At 41.3% G+C, this 25679-nt stretch overlaps 1 protein-coding gene across 1 annotated transcript in view; it reads right to left on the bottom strand.

The window, feature by feature from the left end:
- LOC146458947 (polycystin family receptor for egg jelly-like) overlaps positions 1-25554 on the bottom strand; it is a 31759-nt gene extending 6205 nt beyond the window's left edge. The window contains exons 1-19 of the mRNA XM_085090146.1: positions 24199-25554; positions 23805-23844; positions 21656-21911; positions 20675-20957; positions 19285-19444; positions 18026-18198; positions 13024-16288; positions 11305-11656; positions 10195-10634; positions 9543-9706; positions 8339-8512; positions 7477-7602; positions 7222-7392; positions 6526-6813; positions 5314-5958; positions 3939-4140; positions 3157-3317; positions 2323-2587; positions 644-1726 (exon numbers count right to left, since the gene is read on the bottom strand). Coding sequence (XP_084946272.1) covers positions 644-1726; positions 2323-2587; positions 3157-3317; positions 3939-4140; positions 5314-5958; positions 6526-6813; positions 7222-7392; positions 7477-7602; positions 8339-8512; positions 9543-9706; positions 10195-10634; positions 11305-11656; positions 13024-16288; positions 18026-18198; positions 19285-19444; positions 20675-20957; positions 21656-21911; positions 23805-23844; positions 24199-24246 — 8296 coding nt within the window. The 5' untranslated portion in view covers positions 24247-25554. The remainder of the gene's footprint in view (positions 1-643; positions 1727-2322; positions 2588-3156; positions 3318-3938; positions 4141-5313; positions 5959-6525; positions 6814-7221; positions 7393-7476; positions 7603-8338; positions 8513-9542; positions 9707-10194; positions 10635-11304; positions 11657-13023; positions 16289-18025; positions 18199-19284; positions 19445-20674; positions 20958-21655; positions 21912-23804; positions 23845-24198) is intronic.
- Between the last annotated feature and the right edge of the window lie 125 nt (positions 25555-25679).

Here is a 25679-nt window from a genome sequence, read left to right as displayed (position 1 = left end):
AATGAAAGCTCCTGAGCAGTACTTTCTTGTGGTGCTGTTTATTATGCGTACAAGGTGGATCTAACTTTTGAGTCTGTAGATGAAATACTAAAGTGTGAGCATTAAAATGAAAGCTACTGAGCAGTATTTTCCTGTGGTGCTGTTTATTATGCTGTACAAGGTGGATCTAACTTTTGAGTCTGTAGATGAAATCCTAAAGTGTGAGCATTAAAATGAAAGCTACTAAGCAGTACTTTCCTATGGTACTGTTTATTATGTTGTACAACGTGGTTCTAAATTTTGATTCTGTGGATGAAATACTAAAGTGTGAATCTGGGGATAAAATACTAAAGTGTGACTGTTCAAATGAAAGCTACCGAGAATTACTTTCCAGTGGTAATGTTTATTTTGCTGTAGAAGGTGGTTCTTACTTTTGATTCTGTGGATGAAATCCTAAATTGTGACATTCATATGATAGCTACTGAGCTCTACTCTCCTATTATGTTGTACAAGATGGTTCTAACTTTTGAGTCTGTGGAAGAAATTCTAAAGTGTGACCACTGAAATGAATACTGATTACCTCACCACTCTATAGTGTTGTTTGTAATTTCTGTGCATCAACAAGGCAATTCTCGACTCACCCTACCTGCGTGTCTCAACTCACCTCTAGGACTGTCGTGTATCCATTCCTCGTCCTCCATCTTTTTCTTGTCGTTGTCATCTTCCTCTTCTTCCTCTGTCGGTTTCTTGACGATAGCAGCAATGATGAGAGCGATTGCGAGGATTTTTATTGGCTGGCTGACGAGCACGTCTTGGAAGAACGATATCAGCATAGATGAGATCCACTGTGCGGATTTTTCTTTTCCAAACTGCAACCCGTAGAGTACGCAGAAGAATGCTGTTGTAAAACACGTCAAGAAACAGATGACCCACGCGATGTACAGGAACCAATATGGCAGCAACTTCTTCTTTTTCGGTTTCTTCTTCTTCTTCTTTTTCTCCATTTCCTCTTTCCGTTCTTGCTTGGAAATTCTGAAGCTTATCTCTTCTGATTCCACACCTTCGTCTATCTCGATGACGTCGTTTTCTGCCAAGTTTGTGTTGGACGAGCCAAAGTCTAAAAACTCTTCTTCTTGTTTTGAGCCCTTGTGCAGAATCTCGATGAAGTCGTCCTTGTTGTTCTTGTTGAACTCGAAAAAACAGAAGAATAATTCTTGGAACCACCAGCAGGATCGACTTTTGCGCCTCTCTCTAAGTTCCTCTTTGGTCGGTTTCGCTTCAACGTTTCGGAAGATCCCCACGATTAACACATTCACTGGAATTATAATCAAACTACTCATGATGCCGATTCCAATCTGGGCGGGGCTGAACGCGAGAGGCCCAATCTGTAACGTGCTCGCTGGATCGCTCTCTCCTCCGACCTGATAAAACATGGCGTTTGTAATCATGGAGCAGTACAGCAGTGTTAAGCAGCAGGTTATGCGCTGTAGACGAGTGAAGCGACTCCTTGCAGGGCGGATGAACACTGAAAACCAAAGATGGCCGTCGGCTAAGTTCTTCTGAGTGGTGGAGTAAAACAGATGGTTAAAGCTTGTCATTTCTTCATGACCGGCCACTGGAATAAGCCTGTCCACTGTACCGTCGCCTTCTTCAACTGCAAGCCACCCTTCACAGATGAACAGGTATTTCTTGTCGTTGTTCAGGTCGTGCACGACTACACGACTAACATACCACGAGGGATTTCGACCTGTCATGGAGAGAGATCAGGAAAAAGAAAATTACGGCAACGAACTCGGACCGGATTCAGGAGTCTGCTGTATTACAAAGGGGTGGGGTGGACGTGGCTGATCTATTCCCCTGTGCCAGTTCTTATCACATGACATTTTAGCACAATGCATACGACACCTTTTATAGTACTTTGAGCTGATTTGCAAAAAAGATAACATCAGTAATTCGCACACTGAGCTGAAAGGTACCAGAAATTCGTAGCTTTGATAATATTTCAAGAAATTTGGGTAAACTGATATATTAAAAATCCACGGTACCGACAAAAATGGTCAAAGTATATCCTTAATTTTGACAATTCTTAGTCAAATCAGGTAAATAAATCTGAAGCTATTAGAGTGAAAGATCCTTTTCGCCGTGTACAAGTAACGTTCACACCAGAAAAGCCCATAGCTCTTTTTCCTGATAATTTAACCTTGTTTGCTGCGAAAGATAAACTTCCTCGGGATACCTCCCAATTCACGCAAAATATATATGTAAACCATAGAATATCTCCTCCGTACTCAACAGTATCCTAGAATACCAGTGCAAAATTAAACCCTACAGAAGGAAACTCGCCTGCATTGTTGTGCCAGATATGTAAATAGTTGAGATCTCCGAAACTTTCAGGAAACGTGGCCAAAAACACGTCGACACCGCGCTTCTGGAACGTTTTCCGTTTTGGATCTTTGAGAAGGCGCGGTTCGCTTTCACCCTCATCACCTGACAGAATGAAGCTCACTTCCGCAGTTGTTCCGGCCTTTTTCCCATACCCTGTGTACACAGTGATTTCATAGTGATAGCGATCAAATGATTCGTTGTCTTCAAGTGGAGTTACTCCAGCCTAAAATAAAACAAAATTGGGGCTTGAAGATAGGACAATAAAGGGGGCGAGATTAAATGTGACTTGTCAAAACCTAGGCAGGGTGTACACTGTACCCTTGGTTTTAACAAGCAGTCCAAGAACTATTGTCCTGAACAAACTGTGCAAATTTTAGCAATGAGCTAGAGTTTGACATATTTTTCTCAACTTCCGTTCAAGAGGCGTTCCTGTCATCTTGCACTGCTCCATTTTACAGGTTCTTACGTAATTTAAGCGAGGCACGATTCCTCTTCGCTAGCTGATCTAAGAAAGACGAGACAAATTTGCATGGCGACGTTTTATGTTCCAAACTTTATTCTATTAGGATGTTCCATTATTTTGTGCCGCAGCAAAAAGAGCTCCCCTAAAGCAATGCCTTGTCAACAATGTTACGGTTTAGGATAATGCATTTGAAGCTTTTACCTGCTATAACGCATATTTATAAGCAGCACTACCAACGTGATCCCGTTCAAAATAAGTCAAAAACCTGATGGAAATCACCATTGTTTTCCTGTCTTTACACCATAAAATATTACAAATATTAATGATACCCTTGTGATGTCCTTCTTGTCTTCTCTGCGAGCGTAAATAGCCAATATGAGATAAACTCCAAATATTCCGCACACAGCAGCAAGAGCCACCGGATTCTCAGCCAGATTTGCGTTGAACACTTTGTTAAAGTCAATTGGATTTGGAGCCACAAACATACTGCCTAGAAAAGAGAGAACGGGGGTTGGAAATATCAGGATCCATTTCTGCGTAACTACGTTTCTTCATAATAATCAAGGACGAAAAGAGATGCCACTTTGATTTTTTTTTCTAATTCTCCCATATCCGCGTTAACCCTCCCAAATCACATGCATAAAACTGGTTTAAGAGCTCATTACTCGGAGAGTACAGCTTCTCAACCAAGCCTTTGCTACGGCGTTTTCACAGATCGGTCTATTTTTAGATACACATGGGAATACGGGAATTGGGGCATAAAGCATGTAGTTTTCGACGATCCAACGTTGACGAGAAAACGCTCTTCCTCGTCTGACTAGATATGAAACGTTGAATAGCCCATTTCCGAGTTGCTGTGAACCTCATTAGTTGTGAAACCTATTTTAAGTGCAAAGCTTTTCATACGAAAATTAGTTTTGTTCGCATAAAAATGAAAACTAATTTTCATAATAAAAACTTTGCACTTAGCCTCGTTTTTACGATGAGGTTGAAAGCAACTCGGAAATGGCCTATTAAAATGCTTGGGAACCATTTTAACCTAAACTTGCTGAGGTGGAAAGCGAAGAAGACTGGCCAAGTTTTATGGTCACATATGACTTTGCGTACTTACTTGCAAAAGACACTTTGTTAACAGTTCTTTTAAACCGTTTTCTTCTCACCACCTGTTTCACAGGCGCTGCTTGTTCTTGATCAACAGCAGCAGCAGCTGCTGCTGCTGTGGTAGGTTCCTCTACTTCTTCCTCCTCCTCTTCCTCGTCGTCGCCGGGTTTGCATAAGCAGTGCGTACTGTTAGCGATGGTTTTGGATCCAACCTGAAATTAACAAGGAAGTGTGGCGAGATTAAACAGCGAGCAAACGTCAAGATTTGAGTCCAGCTTAACGCGGACAGAGTCAACGAGAGAGTGTTTGCAAACGTTTTAAGTTGGATAAGAACGCAAGCGACTCAAGGGAGAGCGCGCATCAGATTAGTGGTCGCATGAATCAATCAGTCGCACAAGAGTGAAAATTCTTGAATAATTTTCAACAGATTTAAGCTTCATGGATGAACTCGCACGCAGGCCAGTGAGCACTCGGAACTTGTCCTTTGCAAGCAGGTTTCTTGTATGTTTCTTCATTGAATTTCAATTCAGATTTTAGGGAAAACTGTGTGTAGTTGTGTAAATTTCATCCATATTCACAAGCGTTAGAGCCATATTTCATGAACTAAATAAAGGTTTCATTCTGACTCTGAGAGTACAAGGCTTACAAAGCAATCGACGAGGGCGCGTTTGATAGGCAACGAGGCGCACAGCGCCGAGTTGGTTATCTATCATTTTGTATCCAACAAGCGCAAGTGGAATAATTGTTTTATAAAAGCAACCGCGAAAAATCGCTAAATCTTGCTGATTTAGTGATAGTTCTTTTCCCCTGCCGCGTTGTCTTACTAAATTTGTGGGGCATGATATAATGGCTCATATACCCAGGGTTTTCATTTGAGGCCGGAGGCCGGACATTTCGTCCGGTCGTTTGCCATTCCACGTCCGGTACTTTGAGATCAAGTTACCAAACATTTTTGAAAATCAAATAAATTCGCAATGATAAGCCAATGAAAATTCTGTTGTTGCCATTCTCCTTCCCCCTCCCCCTACCAACTGACCATTTTCATTCAGTAATTTACTTTTTAAAGAGAATTTTAGTGAGCTACAGCATTGCCTAGGAAACTGTTTCCTTGGTTCCAGAAACGCTGGAAATGGCGTTTCTTAGTATTCTATTTTAAAAATTTCCTGGGGGACCATGCCCCCAGACCCCCCTAGCTGCTTGCGCTTTCGGCGCTCGCGAGGCGCCTTACGGCGCCAAGAAAACATTTACGTCCGGTGCTTTCAGAAGTATGTCCGCTACTTTACAAAACAGTTGAAAACCCTGTATACCATGGCCGCTTAACTAACCAAAACTCTGGAACTGCGTTATCTAATAAGTCAGTTTTTTCTTAATCAAAGCAGACTTACCCTACAGCCTTTCGATGTCCAAGTGTTAGTTTCCTCATTAAACATCTTGCAAGACGGCAGGTAGATACGTAATCCATAACTCGTATTCACATTGCCTAATGAGTCCTTATTGATGGCCTTAACACCCAGGTAAAACTGCTTGGCGGTGATATTTGCTAATGCAGTCGCTACAGAGCCATTTCCGCTGCCATTGTTACCCTCAAGCAACAGTAGATTCAACAGCGTATGAGGAACGACGTATGTAAATGGATGTGGTCGCTTCTTCATCTTTTTGGCTTCTTCCGATGTCGGAAATTTATGCCCGTAGTCATAGTGGTTCGCAGTTGGTTTCTTACCGTACCTCACCGCCACCATAAATATGATCTCCGGATGGAAGGTTTTTATTTCTATGGCCACAGCCGCCTCTATGCTTGAGCGGTTGAATTTGTGTACTCGCATGGGCGGATCCCCGTCCTCAAAGTGATTCAATTCCATTGGTTTCACCGGATTTATCTTGACGTTTCGCGGGACAAACATCTCCAGCTCCTGACCCGCTAGATCCAGCGGTTTTCCGTTTCCATCCGTGAGTGACAAACCAACTGTCTTGGAATTTAAATCGCTTGAACTGTTGTCCCAAGCAAACGGGTTCTTGTCCATGGCCGACAGCTGTATGAAACGAGAGAAGGAGATTTTAGTTATAAGAACACTGGATTTGTCTTACACCCGAATCAAAAAGCACGACCGGTGTTTTGTTTCGTTGTTGTTGTTGTTTCCTTTTTTTTTTTTTTTATCAAAATTGAACTTTGGAGTTTCCCCCACATAGAGTAGAACCTTACTTTCACGTTTCAAGTCACCTTATTACAGTCAACTCTCGCCTTACGGACATTGCGGACAGTAGCTAAATCCCTGTCAAAAATAAATTACAGAGTTTGACTGAAACAAAAAAAGGTTCCCGCTATTACGGACTCTCGCTATTAAGGACACCAACTCGCGGTCCGAAGGGTGTCCGCGTAAAGGGAGTTGACTATACATGCGACTATTCTGATTATTATTTCAACGTTTCCATTCATACAACTTAAAATATTTTTGACATTTTCCCCTGAAGATAAACTCAAGTAGTTAACTGATACTTTATTAACAGCCCGATGCGAACGTTGCCCACTTGACAAGGAACTGTAAACGATCACATCTCACACTCACTCCTTTATTTTGGTGGTTATTCTCACTACTCACCGTTGAACCAATTCCACTTGTGGCCCCCTCCTCTACAGAAGCGTTGGCTCCTCCAAACATTGCCATAGGGTTAGGCAGCCGGACTCCTCCCATTCCCTCCCCCTCCTCCGCGTCTTCATCATCTTCCGCTCCCCCTATCCCGTCCAGAGTCTTCCTCCCGACAGACATGTCCAGATTTGGAGAGGAAATCGACTTCGGTTTGTCTCCACCCGCTAGCTGCTTCAGAAGGGCACCGCTGACCTTGTCCACCACACCGAGGGCGTTTTTGGTGTTGTTTCGACTCTTACTCTGTGGGGAACAGAAATTGAAAAATCAGTCGTCATTCCATCAGTCTGTCAGTCAGTCAGTCAGTCAGTCAGTCAGTCAGTCAGTCAGTCAATCAATCAAACAATCAATCAATCAATCAATCAATCAATCAATTAGTCTGTCAGTCGCCAATCAGTCAGTCACTCAGTCAGTCACTCAATCAATCAATCAATCAATCAATCAATCAATCAATCAATCAATCAATCAATCAATCAATCAATCAATCAATCAATCAATCAATCAATCAATCAGTTTGTCAGTTGCCAATCAGTCAGTCAGTCAATCAATCAATCAATCAGTCTTTTTGTCGCCAATCAGTCAGTCAGTCAGTAGTCAATCTTCAATCCATCAGTCAATCGCATATAGGCACATTAGAGCTATACTACTCACCGGGTCCCCCGCAGAAGTCCCGTTGGCAGCTTTCTGATAAGAGTCAATTGATGCTCCGACAACATTCCCAATAGCAGAACCCAGGCTCTTCGCAACATTCTCGACGTCACGAGCACTGTCACTGCCTGATAAGAAGTCTCCCATCTCGTCCAGTGCCTTCACTGTAGAGTTCTTTAACAAAAAAAATATATATGCAAGTGATTTCTTGAGTTTAGATGGCTGCGTATATCAAATTTAATCTGCAGCAAAACTCACCTGAGCATCTTCGTCTACTTCGCCAGTTGCTTGAGTCAGTGAGTTGAGGGCTTCTCCTTTCATCGCGACTCCGTCAAAATCTTTCACGGGAAGTTGGCTTAACGCCCCTGCTACTTTGCCTCGGAACTGAAATGACATCGAATGAACGAATGAATGAATGAATGAACGGACGGACGGGCGGACGAACGAACGAATTAAAGAACTTTCTAACAACGTTTAAGCATAACCCGGTGACCGTCCATTTGATTGGCGACGCAAAGGTGTTCTGTTAATTTTCGATAGCCTGCTCTATTAGCGCACGCTAGGGAAATTACCGAAATCACAAACCGACTAGCTGGAATTAACCAAAATATAGAAAAAGAGATTTGTTAAACAATTTAACCATAAAATGTTGCGATAAAATGGAAAAGTTTAAAACCATCTTGGTTAAAAGTTTCAGATGCGACGACGTTTCGACTTTCGCTTAACGTCATTATCAAGTCAAGAATGAATGAAACAAGAACGGCTATAAATGTAGAAAGAATTCCTAACAGACACGAAAAAAAAAAAGCGAAAAATATGTGATGATAATGCAATAAGGTATTCACACACAGAGTCACGTAAAGAGTTTGGCGTAAAGAGCCTTTCTGAGTATTTAACTCAGGGTTCAATTCCTTAATGACAACATCTCAAAAATTAGGCAATCAAACTTTGATCTGCATTTCTTCAGAATAGAGAATTGTTTGTCATCCAAAATGTCTTTGTTAAATAGAATGATAACTGGGTTATGCAAACGTCTTGCTCTTGGTTTCTATCGAGGTTCCTTGAAACCTTGAGCTTGCTGTCTAGTTGTTAATTATTTCGAATACGGAACGATTCTCACCGAAGCTCGCTCCTCAGCCGAGGAGTTGTCGCCTTGTTTTTCAGCCTTAGCGTTCAGAACTGAGCTAGCAGCTGTGGCAAGCTGAACCGCTTTCTGATCACCTCCCTCCTTACCAGCTGAACTCGACATGTCCCCCATGACCTGATCATAATTGATTTTGTCAGGCTCTAGAACCTAAAGAACACAACATCGGAAACATCCTGGTCAGTTTAATCGCATCCTCAGACTTGGTAAAACAATTACGAAACTTTTGAATGCGAAGAGCTGATGTTTCGAGCTTTTAGCGTTCGCCCTTCGGATTCGCTGCGACGGAAGGGCTAACGCTCGAAACGTCAGCACTCGAATCCCTTTACGGTGGCCAATTAACGTTATCAGGGAGCTTAAGCAACGACGACGGCAACGGCAACGAAAACGTCACCTGAAAATATCATGATCTTTATATCATTTGTGCTACTTCGCGATTATTTCAACTCGTTCAACTTTTACAAAAATGGCGAACTATCCAGGAACCAAATTGGTAGGAGGGGCGTACAAGTTGAGAAAGAAAATGAAAAATTCACCGTCGTGCGTTCAAATTCTCCACAAAACCTTAAATGTGGTCATTTCACGTTGTCAGGTCGTTGTTGTTTTGCAGAGGACGGCAAAGAAATGTACCAAAATGTAAAACGCACGTGCAGAGCGATTGTTTTTGCCCATTAAACCTATTGTTTTGCGGCGTTGTCGTTGCCGTCGCCGTCGTCATTGCTTAAGCTCCTTATTAACTCAGTTAAAAAACCTGAACATTTGTTTTCACTCCCCAGCGACGCAGCACCACAGTTTATTTAGAAGCTATAAACTAGCCTGCGAGAGCAGACGTCGGAAAAGGAGTAAAGTAAAGTAATTTATTTAATGCCAATAATACGGGGACTGCTTGCACAATCTCTCAAGCCAGAGGCTCATGATAAAACACTTGAAAATAATCCAGATCGAAGTGGAATTTGGAAGTGTTGGGTTTTGAAGAGAGCCCGGGGGAAAACTAGAGTACCCGGAGAAAAACCTCTCGGAGTAAGAACCAACAACAAACTCAACCCGCATATGACGCCGAGTCCGGGAATCGAACCCGGGTCACATTGGTGGGAGGCGCGCGAGTGCTCTCACCACTGCGCCATCCCTGCTCCCCCTATCAGAAGCTAGAAACTAACACCCTTATCTAATTCTCACTTACCCTGACAACAAAGAACGTTTCAGTGCTCAGCATGTAATGGTCCATCACTTTCACGTTGACTTTCATTGTATAGTTATTCTCCTTTTTCCCAAGCGGAAATCTAGCAGACATTTCAGGCTCAAGTCCCGCCGCTACTGGAATGATTTCTTCGCCATTTTTTAATTCTACAAAAGGCAATAACAATTTTATTATGCCTCCAATGACCACAATATTTAGGAAGACAATAAGCAAAGCTAACACCACGTAGAAATGAAAACTTAACGCGACAACGACATGATTGAGCCCAAACAGAAAGCCAAAAAAACAAACTCTGGACAGCTGTTTCGACCTGGTTGGGTCTCGTCAGCAGAGTGAATGCCACTGAGAAATGGAACAATTATCCCGGGGGCCAGTTGTCCATAAACCTCACACGTTGTCCTGTATTGGCATAACATGAGCTCAAATTCAAATGCCTGCCAATAAGCAAAGAATCCGAAATATTATCTTCGCTTCTATTGTTGGGTGACTAGAGCTATCCCTAGCTCCTATGCATACAAGCAGAATTTTCGTTTACGGTCCTTTTCCACCAGCATTTACTCACAATATTTAGGAATACAAGCCGGGCCACTGAGACTTCTAAGCTCCATTTATAACGTACAAAAAGAAGCATTACCTATTAAATAAGAGAGTGGTTTATCCTCATCCTTCCATCCCTCGCATTTGACGGTGAATTCTGTTTCCAGTGCATAGCCTTGGGCAATCGGGAATTGACAAGAACCGTCGGTCGGAGCAATGTTCATGAATAATTGCTCTATCACATAACCTCCGGGTTCCCCTCCTGGCTTCCACGCGTTCAGCTGTAGCCGGTATTTCCTGCCTGCTATGAGAAACCCTGGTTCAATCACCACGCTAGACGAACTCAAACCTGTGGCGGTCTTATCTTCCCAGTCGGTAATCTCCTGCCAAGAGTCGTCCGAAGCTTCATCGGCTCCCTCCAACAGAGACAGTTTCCATTTGTACCCCAGGCGGTCATCCATTCTACAGTCGATACACCTACCTTCCATGATAAGCCTTTGAAACGGATTCCTCTTTACAAGATTGTTGAACACGTTCCTAATAAATAACGGAATTATGTATTTAATTAAGCTTCTTTCCAAGGACTTCCAAAGAATGGAATCAGCTAACAACTGATATAGCCACTAGTAAATCAATGGCCTGATTTAAACAGGAATTGCCTAAATTTCTAAATTAAGTAGCTACTTTTATTTGTATTTGTATTGGTTTTAATGTTTACTGAAACCAGTTAGTGCGATGCCTCACCAGCCTTACAGACTTAATAGAGATGATGATGATGATGATGATGATGATGATGATGATGATGATGATGATGATAATGATTAAGCTATATACTTTGGGGCAGGAAAGGCTTCACGAACACACTGCCACAAAACAGGGACTAAAGCCCCGTTCACACCAACAAAACATGTTTAATTAAACCAGGTTTAACAAAATAATTGGTAACAGAAAGCTGGACCATTGGCTTTGACATAGGATTCAAGTAAACTTTACCTTATGCTTTCATTTGTGCTGAATCTGTAGTCGACTAAAATCCGAAAGCAGCTTTTATGAAGGAAAATTTTAAACTGTGTTTAACTAAACAGCTTTTAAACGTGTTTAAGCCTTGGTGCGAATGGGGCTAAGTCTCGTTCATAACAAGCGAAAAACAAAAACAAGAAGAACCGGCATACAACCATAAAGTGAAGAAAAGAGAGAACATACTTACTCAATAACCATAGTGGGAGGCTGTCCTATGAGAACCTGAACGCTTTGGTCAAAATGATCGTCGCGAGAATCCTTAGTAATAACAACTCTGAAAACGTAAGAAGCTTTCTGGATGAAATCTCCGGTGTAAACCACCACCTTTTTATTGTTTCCTCCGAAGACATAAGTTCCATTTTTCCAGCAACCACCTGCACTGTCCGGAACCGAACCTGCATTCGGGAATTCTTCGTCTTTCCTTCGGCACATCCACTTGAATGTGATGCCGGTCATGTCACCGGGCACATCCGGGTCTTTTGAATCCGACGCGTCCAGGGTTAAAGGTAACTGATAACCCACGGACCGTTTTACACTTCCTGGACAGAAGAGAGGACATAGGCAAGTGAGTAAGTAACACGTGAGGATGATAGTGTACTGTTGTGCGAAAGACAATTGGAGAAGTTATCTTGATTGCTATCTGGTTTAATGATGATGATAGTGATGATGATGTAATATGTTTGAGGAAAGAGGTTAGAAGAGTTTGCCGTTGACACGGTTCACTTATGACAAACTTGCAAACTTTTCTGGTGGTAACAGTTAACAAATTATGGTTGGCAAACTTGACGCGTCAAATGAAACTCGGTTTGTGAGTAGAAAAAAGTCTTAATCAAGTTATCGAGACTGTGATATTTTAGTTTCTTGTAGACAGTTTGCCAACTGTATGGCAATAAATAAAGAAAGACGACAAAGAAGAAGACCTGAATTGGAGCCGTGACCTTCTGTACACCGCTCAGGTGTTCTAACTACTAAGCTACTGAGAGTTAGGTCATTTACTAGATTCTTATGTGACACGCCTGCCGTACACAGTACACATGAAGCGAGAAATGGCATTCCAGTAATTAGAGACCTTAAGATTCTAGCACGAGTATGAGCAAAGAGTGCACACGCGTGAACCAGTGTCATTTTGGCGGGAAAACGAAATAGCCATCGTCATTTTACAACGAGCTTTTGTGAGAACGGCGTAGTCGCGGAGACAAGTCCTCGAAACGTAGGCGATGTCGTCTTTTGGAATAACAAAAGGGCTTAATTAGTTATCATCATTCAAAACAACTGTGTCAAGTGCGTCGCTCACAAAGAGTAAAATGAAGCTTTCTGGGATATATCTCTTCTTTGTACTTCGCTAAAATTTCGCATTCAAATCTTCAATCAAATCTCGAATTCGTTCGTATTCCGTATTTGCGTAGTAGGAGGCGTAGTAGGAGGCAGCGTGGCCGAGTGGTTAGGGCGCCGGACTTGAAATCCGGTGATCCCGGGTTCAAGTCCCGCTCTGACTGCTAACTGGAGTTGTTTCTCGGTAGCCCCGAGTTCAACTCCTCGGACGCGCTTGTTAATAGCCAGCTGGTCTGCCTCCTGCCAGTTGGGATTTTTAACCATGTTATTTTCAATTTGTATTATTTCTTTATGACGTTTAATGCTCAGCCCCACTAGCACTTGTGCTAAAAACACTGCCGAGGGTAAATAAAGGTTATTTATTCGCATTCGTGGTCTAGTTTGCGACGACGCTTCTAGGGCTAGAAGATCAGTGGTTTTAGATTCCGGTCGTTGGCTAGATTGCCGGGGTCAGGAACTCAATTTTTCTTCATCGTCAATTTTGTAGTTGATGCATATAAACTCGCCAACTTAAATTTGCTCACAAACGTTTTTAACCTAACGTTTGCCGTACGAAGGCGTCAGTATGGCTTACCTCTTATAACAGCCTCCAGTTCTGACCGTTTCACTTCAATCCACACGGTTTGTGTGCCGAAGATATCCGACAAATCCCGATCCCTTCCGATGAAACCGAGTTTAAGGTTGAACTTGATGAGACCGAACGGCAGCTTCCGTTCACGAATTAACAAATCAGCTGTTTCTAACTCGACTGTCGTTGCGGGAAGGTCCATCTTTCTGACTGGGTCCACGGGTAATTCCAGCGGCTTGTTCTCGCTGTGTGGATCATCAAGCGTAACTTCGAACGCGCTCCATGTGAACACGAGGCTCGAAGCTACCGGGCATCTGAACGTTACTTGGTGTTTCAATAGCAAGATTTCCGACTTCTGTATTTTGGATGGGGGAGCATCCGATCCATCACCAGCAATCTTCACTGTAGGAACATCGCAAGGATTGCCCGTAATATTCACAATAGTGCTTGCCACCTTCGTGGACACCACATTGGTCGCGGTAAGCGTTGCAGGGTATGTACCCATAACGGCGTACACATGCGTCACGTTAACTTGCGTCTGGTTGGAGTCCATCTTGTAAAAAATGAACTTTGGTGACAGCAGACGAGGCCTGCAACGTTCATCGCCAAAATACATCTTATAAGAATCACCATAATCAAGAATGAGGCATGTGTCTGTTCCAGGATCTTCTATATCGATTGTAAAGTATGTGGGGTCGCCCTTGTACGTGGGATAACTGGATTTGATTGCAATTTTGCCAGTAGCTCTCTGTATGACGATGTCTTTGGTCGCAGGCATTTTTGCTAGAATGTTGTCAACTGTAACCTTAACTTTGTACGATCCGGAACGGTTGTAACTGTGTGAAGTGTGCGGGGTAATGGTGGTACTCGGTGGGGAACCATCACCAAAGTCCCACACGTAATTGAGATCTTTTGGCTGCGATGTCACGTTAAAATACACGATTTCCTGGGAGCGGAAATAGTTTTTCATCTCTCCAAATCCTTCGGTCCGCACCCCGTCTTCAACACGTTCCACAGTTATGCTTACATCAATGAGTTTCTGAACATCAACGTCCGTTGTCAAGACGACGCTGCTCACCTGGTTTGAAATGTTAACTGAGGTGGTAAATATCCCTTCTTGTGTAAACGTGTGGGTGTCTTCGTGGGGTTTAAGGGGTGAAATCTCAAGACGCTTGCTATCTGAGAGTCCAGATCCGTCATTGAAGTTCCAAACACAAACTGCGTCCGTAGGAGGCGTTCCATTGGCTAATAAACTCAAGCGAAATGACACCAGGCCAGGATTGAGTCGAACGGGACTGTTTGTAGTTAAAGCAATGTTTTCTACCGGATACTCTGCTACTAAAGTATACGGCAACTCAGCCGAGATTGTGGACAGAGAATTGAAAATTGCGACATTGACGGGAAATTTGCCTGGGTTTGAAAACGCATGAAACCGAGACACCAGTTGGTTGACGTCAGCAATCGCCCGGTAGGCGGTGTACGTACTGCCGTCGTTGAAGTCCCACTTGAATTTGATCCGGGAACCTTCCTGCACGGCGACGTCAACAGAAATGTTTTCATGTACCCGGATGAATCGCTTCTCGCTTGTCACGACCACGTGTTTTATAGGAATGTCCACGTCATGGACGAGTATGTATTCTTTGTTCCCCAAACGATTGTGGCAGCTCACTGAGATGTTGTAAGAGCCAACTGCTGGAAAAGAGTGAGCTAACACTTCTCCAAGATGGGAGTAGTCAATTTGGAGCGCTTCTCCGTCTCCAAAGCTTATGGTACAGAAGAAAGTGGTGCCCGAAGCCATCTTCACAGTAATCTCGGAATCCGTACCAAAAACCGTTGGTGCAGCAGTTAAAACCAGACCAGTGATTCTCTCAAGTTTCTGTACTTCCACTGTGGCGTTGAGAAGTCGTTTGACAGAGTTCACGGCATTGTAACAGTCAATCCCAATCTTGTACGTGCCGGTGTCACTGTAAACATGACTTGTACTGTATTCTGTACTGATGGTGACGGGTGAGCCATCTTTGAAGTCAAACGCGCACTTGACATTCGTTCCATTGGTTAGAATACGATTGACAGTCACTGAGTCACCGACTGCGAAATAAACGGTCTGAGTGACATGCGCAGCTGGGAGACTGAAATACACCTCATCAACTGGGATTTCAACCAGAGCCTGAGAGCTTATGGAGATGTTCGGCCCAACCAGATTGAAGGCGAAGACGGTGACTGTGTAGTTTCCCACAGAAGCATATGTGTGAGTGATCAGGCCTTTTCGACTCGCTTCAAGCGCAGTAACCTTTTCATAACGCGGGCTTCCATCTCCGAAATCCACCACATAAGTGAGGTTGGTCCCTTCGGCTGATTCCCAATTGATTTCAGTCGCCAAACCAACCGCTCTGGCTTCGATTGACTTCGGGAATCGCAAGCCCCGAATGAAATCAAACACGGCGATAACTGCATGTAGAACCCTTTGATTCACGGAGTTCGCAACAATAAGGGTGACGTAATAGGTTCCAGAAGACGTAAACGTGTGACTGGTTGTGTTGATTTTAGTGCGCAAGGTGTTGCCGTCGCCAAAGTCCCAAATATACGTAATGTTTGAGCCCGAGTGCCACGGAATATTAAACACAACAGGATCATGCGTATTTGCAGTACTAGGACATGTCATGGTAACATTGTCTCCTATGGGTATATCAACGGCTACAAGTACTGTTTGCGTGATGTTTGAAGTTACACGTTTTACCCCAGTAGAATTGTATAGATGACGTATGACGAAATCCGCCGCGTGTACATAGTGTGCCGCCATGATGTAATGCCTGTGGTGCATGCTGGGATTACTTGTGCGCAGCAGTTTTTCTCCTACTTTTGGGAAACTTCTGTATTCGAACTCAAAAGCTGCCCCATCCGCTGGGGTTATAACTTTGAAAGCGAGCTCCCCGCCTTCAGAAATCCACCCGAGTACATCTCCTTGTTTCACCAAAGGCTGCTCACCCATTGGCAAACTCTTAATGTGATGGCCGATTGTGTCGACATTGATTCGATTTTCCGATATTAGTTCGTAATCCGCTCGGGGTACATTGGTCTGGTACGGCGCCAGAAGCTCACACGAGATCTTCGTCTCTGTAGAGTTGGTGATGCAACGACGGCGAAAAATGCAGAAGATTTCCCACGGCTGGCATCTGTTCTTGTTGGTGGGATGACATGTTTCATTGTTAAGCAAACAAGACTTGTTCGAAAAGCAATAACTTTCGCCGGCAATGCAAAGCGGACGGAAGATCTGAAAAAAGAAATGGAAATGTCAGGTTCGAAAAGGAACAAAGAGAAATTCATATAACAGCAAGTTAGCCTTGTATCGCATGCATATGGTATTGAAACAAGCCAGACTGATAATCGCTACATATTGCCTTTGAATAGTTGTTCGACCAAGGTCGACAACGTCCCAGGATATTATTATTTTTTTTACTTTTATTTTTTTTTATTTGCTTTACATAACACAATAATTACAATATTGAACACTGCTTACACTATTTACAATAAATACCATACTTACAATACTGACAATACTTATTGCTTACATTGCTAACAATATTTACTATTTTCAAACATTCTTACGTATCTTATGCTTTAAGTACACAATTGCATCGGAAGAAACTTGTTTAAAGATAATTGGCGTTATTGAGGCAGGATAAGCTACTGGATGAAGGACATAGAGAATATCAGGGGCGTTGGGAATAACGCTATGCAGCTATGGTTGAAACGATAGTTTCTACGTGATATCGTGTAGGAATAACCATTGTTTGGGTAGAAAACTGTTTGCTTCTGCTTGTACTTGTATGTTGTAAATTGTCTTTAGGTGTTTGAGAAATCCTTGCAATAGAGGTACAGATTCTTTTGTTTTGCAGAGCCAGATATAGTGCCTGGCAATAAGAAAACAAAAGTTGATTTGGCGTTGAAGTTTAGAAGAGTCTGATCTCAGGCCTAGTGAAACAGTCATGTCTGCAGAGTAGCTATCGGGAATAATTTGACAAAGTTTTAATCGCGTTATGATGCTCTCCCAGGAGAGCGCCGTTTTGGGGCCGGACCAGAAAAGGTGTATGAGTTTTTCTGGTTCTTTTTTACAAAAGGAGCAGTTGGAGTTTTCTATTATTCTTATCTTAGTTAAGAAAGCATTTGTTGGCATTCTTCTGTGCAACAGCTTAAATTGAAATTCTCTGAGTTTTGTGCTTTTTGTGATTTTATGAGCTAGTTGGTAGGTCGCGCCCCACGTTATTTCGTTTTGAGCTAAGTTGCAGTCTTGGATCCATTTTTGCTGGCTTGTAGTAGGGGCGGCACTTTTCTTTGTAATTAATTTGTCATACACCAGCTTGCTTGCTTTTTGGGCTTTTATTAGTTTTGTGGAATAACTTTCGTATCTATTACCTTCGTTTATGTGGTCACCTTGGTTGAATGTGTTGCATAGCTTTTTAAGAGCAGAAATTATTCCACAGTATACCAAGGGTTGGACCTTGATGTCGTATTCCCAGGATATTATTGTAAGTCATTTCAGAAGACTGGTAAGGTACTTTTTTTTTTCAAATATTTGTTCTCAACCGCCATCCCCGACCCCAAGTCGGATTTAACCTGCAAAGGCCGGAGGCGCATAGGATTTCGTGGGACATTGCTATCGCCATTCTGAATTCCAGGCTAACAAGCTGAAAGTCCAATAAATTTACTGTAAACTGTGGTACATAAAGGATTTCAGCTATCATTCGCCACCTTGTCGACACCTTGTCTGTAATTCTGAGGCCGATATCTTCAAGTAGGGAATCTACAGATTCCTATGAACTGTTCGTGCTTTGGTGTCCAGGAAGAAGGGAAGGAAGGCCGAACTCAGATAGGCGGAAGGATGGAACTGAGGAAGGAAGGAAGGAAGGAAGGAAGGAAGGAAGGAAGGATGGATGTGGAATTGGATGGAACGGAGGGAGGGAGGAAGGAAGGAAGAAGGAAGGAATAAAAATTTAAGACTGTAACGTACCTGCAATTTTATGTTTCCTGTCTTGACTGCTTCAAATTCCCATTCTGTAACTCTACCGTCATGGCGGAACTCGTATGCTGGAGATACGATTGTTCCCTGGAGACTCGACGAGATGAAAGAAAACGAATTGTTTCCACGGGGAATGTTTGGACCAGCACTGTAATAGCGGGAACCTAACAAACGATAATGTAACACCTCAGATTAAAGGTAGAATAGTAGTTTTCGTTCATTCCGTACAATATTATAATGTATAGGCCCGTATCGCAAGCTACTAGTAGCTAAACTCAACTTTAGGGCGTTAAATTTAAAGATTAGTTAAAGACGTTATATTTATGTACTCTGAATTTTGTTTTGTTGTATTAAGTTATACGTTGAGTTTTGCGAAATCTTTAAGCAAATATCTGCGGACCACAATTGTGAGTAGAAGAACGTTCGCACATTTTCCCACCCATGTAAGAAGTTGAATATTTTTCGTGCCTTAAGTCAGCCTTTATTGGTTTAGTTGCGTTTATTTTGATTGCTCAAAGCTGCGTGTGTTTTTCTGGCTTGAGAGTGTACTCAGATGGCTCTCTACAAAAAAGATAACACTCTAGAATCGAACCAAAACTAATGGGGTCAATTGTTCAAAGACTTCAAACAAAGCCGACTAAATAAGTTGCACCTGATTAAGGATATTTAATCGACAACCGAATCTGTGCTGCAAAAACTCATTAACAATTCATAAGCCCATTTACCTATCAAATGGTCGATAAAACATCACTTGTAGTGGTTTTAAAACCTCCTCCTTACTAGTATGCGGTGTTTAATGTTTTTCTCGTATGATATCTCCAATGTTCACAAAAGCATCATTGTTATGAACTCTCTTGACGCACGCTTTTCCAGGAATGATTTTGAAGCCGTTCAAAAAACTCGCAGCACGTGTTTTATCGGGTCTAAAACCACGAGGCGCAAATCCCGATAAGACACTGCTGCTCGTGTTTTAAACATTACATAGCCGTTACTGGACTGTTGTTGTTTATCTGTTTTTGTTAGTTTGTAATTCACGCCCTATAAACGGAGTTTTAATATAAATGACACTAAATTATTGTGTTTAATTGTTTAAACTCGGTTCAGAACATTTGTTTTTTCAACCGGTTCTTAATGTCTGTAAATCACCCGCCAAAACCCTACGTATATAAAACAGAATCTTGTGGTCTGTCCTTTAGATGTCCGTATTACCAAGGCTCAATTGTACTTAGAAGATCACTGCATTTACTCACTCAAAGATATCGACTCATATTGCCCATCTTCAAAGGAGAAAGTGTTGTTAATTCGCGTTCCCCGGATCAGGGAGCCATTGCATTCTACCCATGATCCTAGAGGAACCGAGTGTGGACAGTGCAACTCCACAGGTCCCAGAGGATCATCTACGTCGTACATCTGTCAAACAAAAACAGAAATAAATACATTAACAGCATGAATACTGAATACTGAACTTTATGTAACGTGGCAAAACATGCGCTTAGCTACATGGTTTAGTTTAAAAAACTGCACCAGCTAGTTTACAGGCATGCCACGATAAAAGTGAATAAATAAATAAATAAATAAATAAATAAAATAGAATAAGAGATAACAGGAAGTTAACTGCTGGCGCCTGGTATTAAATTTCAAGTCTGTGGACGCGATCTTACACAAATGAAAGCTACAGAGCAGATTTTTACAGTGCTGCCCTGTTTAAAGAGCACGCGCGTTTTTTTGTAGATGACGAGGAGTCCCTTATTTTTCCTAGGATAGTAAAGCGTCTCTCTCCGTGGGTCTCTCCTCTTCACGTCCCAGGGAGCCAGAGAGACCCTGGGAACGAGGTTGGCGAGCGCGCGGGAAATTTTGTCTCTCGAGAAGACGTGATGCGAGGTGGGTAAAGAAAGATACATGTATGTTTATATTTTTCTCTTTCTCCCACGTGTCGAGTCCCCTCGTGGGAGGTAATTTTCGCGCGTGCTCGCGTGTTACGCTCGCTGCACTATCCCTATGAAAATAAGAGACTTCTGGTAGTCACACTGAAAGTCTAGTTTGTATGAATAACCGAATGCAAAATATACTGACTGTTTAACAGTCTATGCTTCTGGGGCCCGTTTCTCGAAAGTCCCGGTAACTTACCAGGCCCGGTAAGTGCCTTTGGCGATAACTGTTTCTTATCAGAAGACAATTTTTGTTAGCTTTGAACAATAAATCTTAAAATTTTAATTCTATGAAAACATTGGCCAAGAACCAGGAAAGTAATCATTGTGTAATCGGCGAAAAAAAAAACATTTAAAAATATATTCATCGGGCCCGGTAAGTTACCGAGACTTTCGAGAAACGGACCCCTGGAGTTTAAACTTTATTTTATTTTATTTATTTATTTTGTCACACCACAAATACAATGTAAACAAAAAAAAAAATAGAAAAAATAGATGTAACAACGGCGAGGAGACCTAAAGGAAACTATGAAGCTTATATTGATTAGGTCTCGTCCGTTATTATTTTACAAGATGAAATCAAAAAAGAAGATAAGAACACGACGACGGATAAAATTACAATTTCATACAATTACAATGTCAAACGGAAGGACAGATATATTACGAAAAGAAAAGCTACAAGAAAAGTTAATACTTAAACACACTTTCTCACCTCTGACACTGTGATGGCTCCTGTGATTGGGTTCGTGGCCTCCATAGACACTATATACGACCCCGGCTGGTCATAAATATGATGAACTCTCGGATGATCTGAAGGCTGCAAGGTTTGAGAGCCATCTCCCAGTTTAAAGGTGAAAGTGACGTTCAAACCATTGATCATGTTCCCGGATATTGACACTGATTTTAGAACAGGCAGGCGTCCAGTCTTGTTTAAACTCAGTCCCAGGATTCTCTCAGATGCAGAATAGATACTATTCCGTAGTCGGCCACCGCATCTGGGGGGGTTATAAGAGGTGGACTTTGTCCTTGAATCTAATCGATCGCCTTCAAAATATACATCTTACCAGAGGTGGACTTTGTCCTCGAATCTAATCTATCACCTTCTAAATATAAACTAACAAGTGATCATTTTTGAGGGGTTTTGTTCACATATTGGAATAATGCTTGTCAAAATAACATAACTGTATATCGTACTTTATTTGACTTATCAATATGTAGTGTTATTTTGTTTCCACGTCACTTTGACAGCAAATTTAGCTCACAGGTCCAACTCGAGAAAACCCCCTGTTATGTTAGGCGTAGAAATTTGCATTTCACAATCGAAAGGCGAAGAAAGCGTTTAAAGCTATTGTCTTCATTGCCATTTAAAACTAATAACATATCGTCCCAATAATATCAGTTAATGTTTTCTTTTAATGAAAAAGATTTTTAAGCCCTGTGCACAAGACAAGATTCTATTGTGGGATAGGCTATTTCTGAGTTAACTTTGAACCTCACGATGAAAGCGAGTTTTCGTTTTTATTTCGTATTATGAAAATTAGTTTTAATTCATATGCAAACAAAACTAATTTTCACATGAAAAGCTTTGCACTTACCCTCGCTTTCTTAATGAGGTTCAAAGCAACTTGGAAAAGCCAATTCACCGTCCCACCCCTTTATTAAGCGAAACATTGTACACAACCAAAAAACATACCTGAGTGAAGCCTGGGCGTCGCTCGGCCAGGTCTCGTAGCCCGGGCACCGCATGTTACATTCTGAATCATCCACCTTAGCAGTTGGTAGGGAGTTTGCACACAAGCAGATATTCCCCTCTTGCAGTGAACCATAGCGGTATTTTCTGCCACATTGTCTCAGACAGTGTAAGGGACTGATATCCTGCATATTATAATCTCCGGGACTTGAAAGAAAGATACGGTTCTCTTCAAAGATGGTGTAGCACCCCAAGTACTCTGTGAAGAGAAGAGACAAAGAGAGAGTTTATTTCTAAGAGGTGGCAAATATCCCATAGGTCTTTATTTTCATTTTTTGTCTCGAAGACCAAAGAGCAGTCAAGGGGGCGGGGGATGGGGGATAATGCAGGATTCCGGAACAATGATAACGTTCATGTTGATGACGATACAAGATTCAAGGAACAATGATGGTGATGATGATGATGATGATGATGATAATGATAGTTTTCCACTAGGACAAATAATTTATTCAGGCATATCATACAATAATCTGTACTGTTGTATCCTTTCAATCATTAGCGTGGTGCAGATGGGACTAATGATGAATTGAGCGGATTTAAGGAGAGCAGAAGTGGAATAGATTAAAGGCATATATAATACTGCGCTTTGGGCCGCAGACTACTGAAAAGAATGTGCCCACATTTTTTTGCTCATCGTTTGTTATCTTTCCTAAGACTATGTAATTTGTCTTGATCGGTATTAACATAAATTAATATTTTGCGTACACGGGACAGCGATGTGGATGCTAGTGAAGCGTTCAAAAGAAGGCGGTTGAAGAATTTGTGCCCATCTACGATCAGACTCGCCGTTGAAGCGATTGGAGAATTTTCGCCATTCTCCGGTCAGCCTCGCCGTCTCACCTTCGGTTTAGTTTAGTTCACCTGCCGGGAGTGCAGTTCTTTATGATATTCTTTATACAGTCTACCTTAAAACCCCGAAGGCAGCACTATGGGTCCACTATAGCACTGGTTTGGACCATACGATCCCATTTTTTCTAACAGTTGTTTTTTCGATGTGTACGTGTCCGCCTGTGGTGCACATAACATTACTTAGATGTAACAGTAGTTGTGTGGATAAAGTCTTGGGCCTGGCTGACCAACGCTCCCATGCTTCAAAGTCTTGCGTGCATGTTTTATCGTTTGTGTAGTGGACACAAAATGGTGTATGTTTTTTTTCTCAGTGAATGGTTCTAAATATATAGTTTAACGAAGGAGATTATCAGCGATTATTTGCTGATCACAGTAAAATCTGCCAACTTGATTTGGCAACTAAAAATAACGCGGTATTTAAAGATATGAATCTTGATCCGCCGGTTTTAGGTCGTTATGCTATTTCGGGCTAATTTCCAAGAACAACATTTTTGCTTACGCAATTGTATGAATGACCTGGCCTTGGTTCTTTTTATTTTTTTCCACTTGCAATAAATGCGTTTAAGTGGTAAATAATTGACGAAACCACACAAAAATACACCAAAACAACGGCCTTCGCAAACTAGTAAACAGCTATTAGCTATTATCACGTTAATAATTAAATATCTCTTCCGATAGGAACCCAAGATTCTTAAATATTTCATAAAAGTGTAGTATGAAAATTTTCGTTTTTCCTTTGCAAAGACTAAGGTAGAATTTAAAAAAATATATTTCAGATTTGTCTGATCCTGTAAATAAACGTTTGTACTGCAATTGTTCAGAAAACTCCATCTCGCAGAAAAATACAAATGTTCTTCTTTTATTACGAGTTTACGTAATTTTCGCAGCCATCCTTGCGCGACCTTACTAACCTTACTCGTTCACTTTCACAAAACTGACAGCAAATTTTCAAACATACTCTTAATAGCTATTAAATGTTGCAAATATACAATTTTAAGCCATTGTCGTATGAAGCTGTTAAATTTGATATTTGGGGAACCATTTTGCAGATTCGACTTGGCGTAATTTAAACTGCATTCTTTCCCTTTTCTTCTAGATGTCGATTTGTAACGGAATTTGATGATTGAAATGAATGTTGTTGTAGCTACTCTAAATCTACATTAAAAAGGCTTTGGGTATATTTGAAATCGATTATTTTCTGTGCGGTTTTCCAATTAGAATTAATAACGTGCAACTAAATTACCTTCAGGGCGGACTTGCTTCCTCAAAGTAGAGACAGGGATCTAGAAACAAAAAGAAAACAGTTATCAAAGACGGAATTTTTTCTTTATAGTCTGGTTTTCACGAGAAACACGAGGAAAAACACGACTTCAAATGAAAGCTAACAGTAAAGCATTGAATAGTTTCATAGTTTTCACGAGAAGACGTGGCTATCTACTGGAAGTAAAATAAAACTTGAAGCACGGTGAAACGAAGGAAAACTTGAACTGATCTTTGTTGTCTGTGCTGTTGCCTCCAGACAGATTTAACTGTGAAGTAAACTAATGTTAATACGGTATGTTTTCGGTTGTGCTCGGACTGTTCAAGGTTGAAACTACCTGGAAGGAATGATCAACAAGGAATGGTTTAAGACTTACTGCGAAAAATGCCAAGAGCATAAAACCTCCCAAGTAGAAAACATCCATGACTGGTTTAGTTGCGGCAATGCAAGTGCCTTGTCTTGAAATGAAGTAAAATATGGAAGAGCAAATACTTGCGAACTAGTCAACCTTTTCCTTCGTTGAGCTGTAATCAGATGAGAGATTTCCTTTCGGCACGATCAGCAAATCCGTTTGCTTTTCATAGGCGAAGGGAAAAACAAAAATTATACATCATTAATGGCTATTGACGAAAACTGGCAAATAGGATCAAATATTGCACTAATTACCTTGCTCCACTACTTTTCACTTAGCTATCTAATAAACAGTATTCAAAAGAAATATTATATGCTAAGGACAAAAGAAAATTTTATTGACGCACAAAATTACTGTACTTTTCTCTTTAAAATGTTCTCTATAAAGTTCTTTCGGAAAATCATTTTTGGTGAAATTTCACAATCTTTGTTGTGATTCTGGGGGAATTTTAAGGTTTCTTGCACATTAAAGCTACATTTTTGTTTCCTTTTACCTCACGAAATGTCACGTTTTTAACACGTGAAAAAACACCAATAATTCATGACGCAAGAAATTTCGCAGACTTCTGCAGATTAGCTATTGACGATAACACGCGTTTTATAACACTCTCTTTAAAGTAAATATACTCTCCTGCATTTATTCCAGCTTAATTAACACTTAGATCGGCAAAACGATTTTAACAACAAATTAATTTCAGGCCACAAAACACAGAGATTAATTTTCAATATTGACGAAAACCTTCACTAGCGCCGCGGGAAGGCTCACCAATTTAAAACAATTGGATTATTTTTCATCTATTTTCCAGAAAACTATTTGTCAAACAGCGTATGAAAACAAAAATGTAATTATTTATACAGCGCAAAAGAGTTTTCGTCATCTAGAAACTTCTTAAGCAAACTCGTCTTCACTGTCGCCCTTCGTATCGCTGGAGTTGTCAGGACTGAACATATTTTACTTGTCTACGCCTTTCTTACAGGTTCTTATTAGTTACTCATACGATGTAAATACATATCGTATGTTACAATGATTGGTAAAAGAAATAAAAGTTGAAAAAGTCGATTAAGATAACTAAATTAGTATGCTCCTGGTATACGGGCAGTATGAAAAATTACAGCTGGGGCTTCTGGAACCAAACAAAAATTGGATGATTGATGATGGACAAGCATCCCATTCAGGAAGTATTCGTAATGCTCCCAACTGGCTGTCCTCCTTTCGTAATCATTAGCGTTCTGTTGACGGTTTTGGATTGTGTACAGTGCCAATAGTGATCAACATCCAATTTCTCTTTACAATATCACTACTTGATCAAACAAACAGGTTATGAGAATAAAGTAAATGATCACCAAAGATGGAACGTCTTGATTTTCTCAACTAGAAGGAAATGAAATATAGTAAAAATAAAAAAACAGTGCACAGAATATGAATGTTGATAAAATAAAACAAAA

The sequence above is a fragment of the Pavona decussata genome, unplaced genomic scaffold, assembly GCF_977016875.1.
Source record: "Pavona decussata unplaced genomic scaffold, jaPavDecu1.1 SCAFFOLD_225, whole genome shotgun sequence".
In the NCBI taxonomy this organism is placed as follows: domain Eukaryota; kingdom Metazoa; phylum Cnidaria; class Anthozoa; order Scleractinia; family Agariciidae; genus Pavona; species Pavona decussata.
The sequence above is the reverse complement of the archived record's forward strand: the minus strand, read 5'-3'. Positions and strand labels throughout refer to the sequence as shown.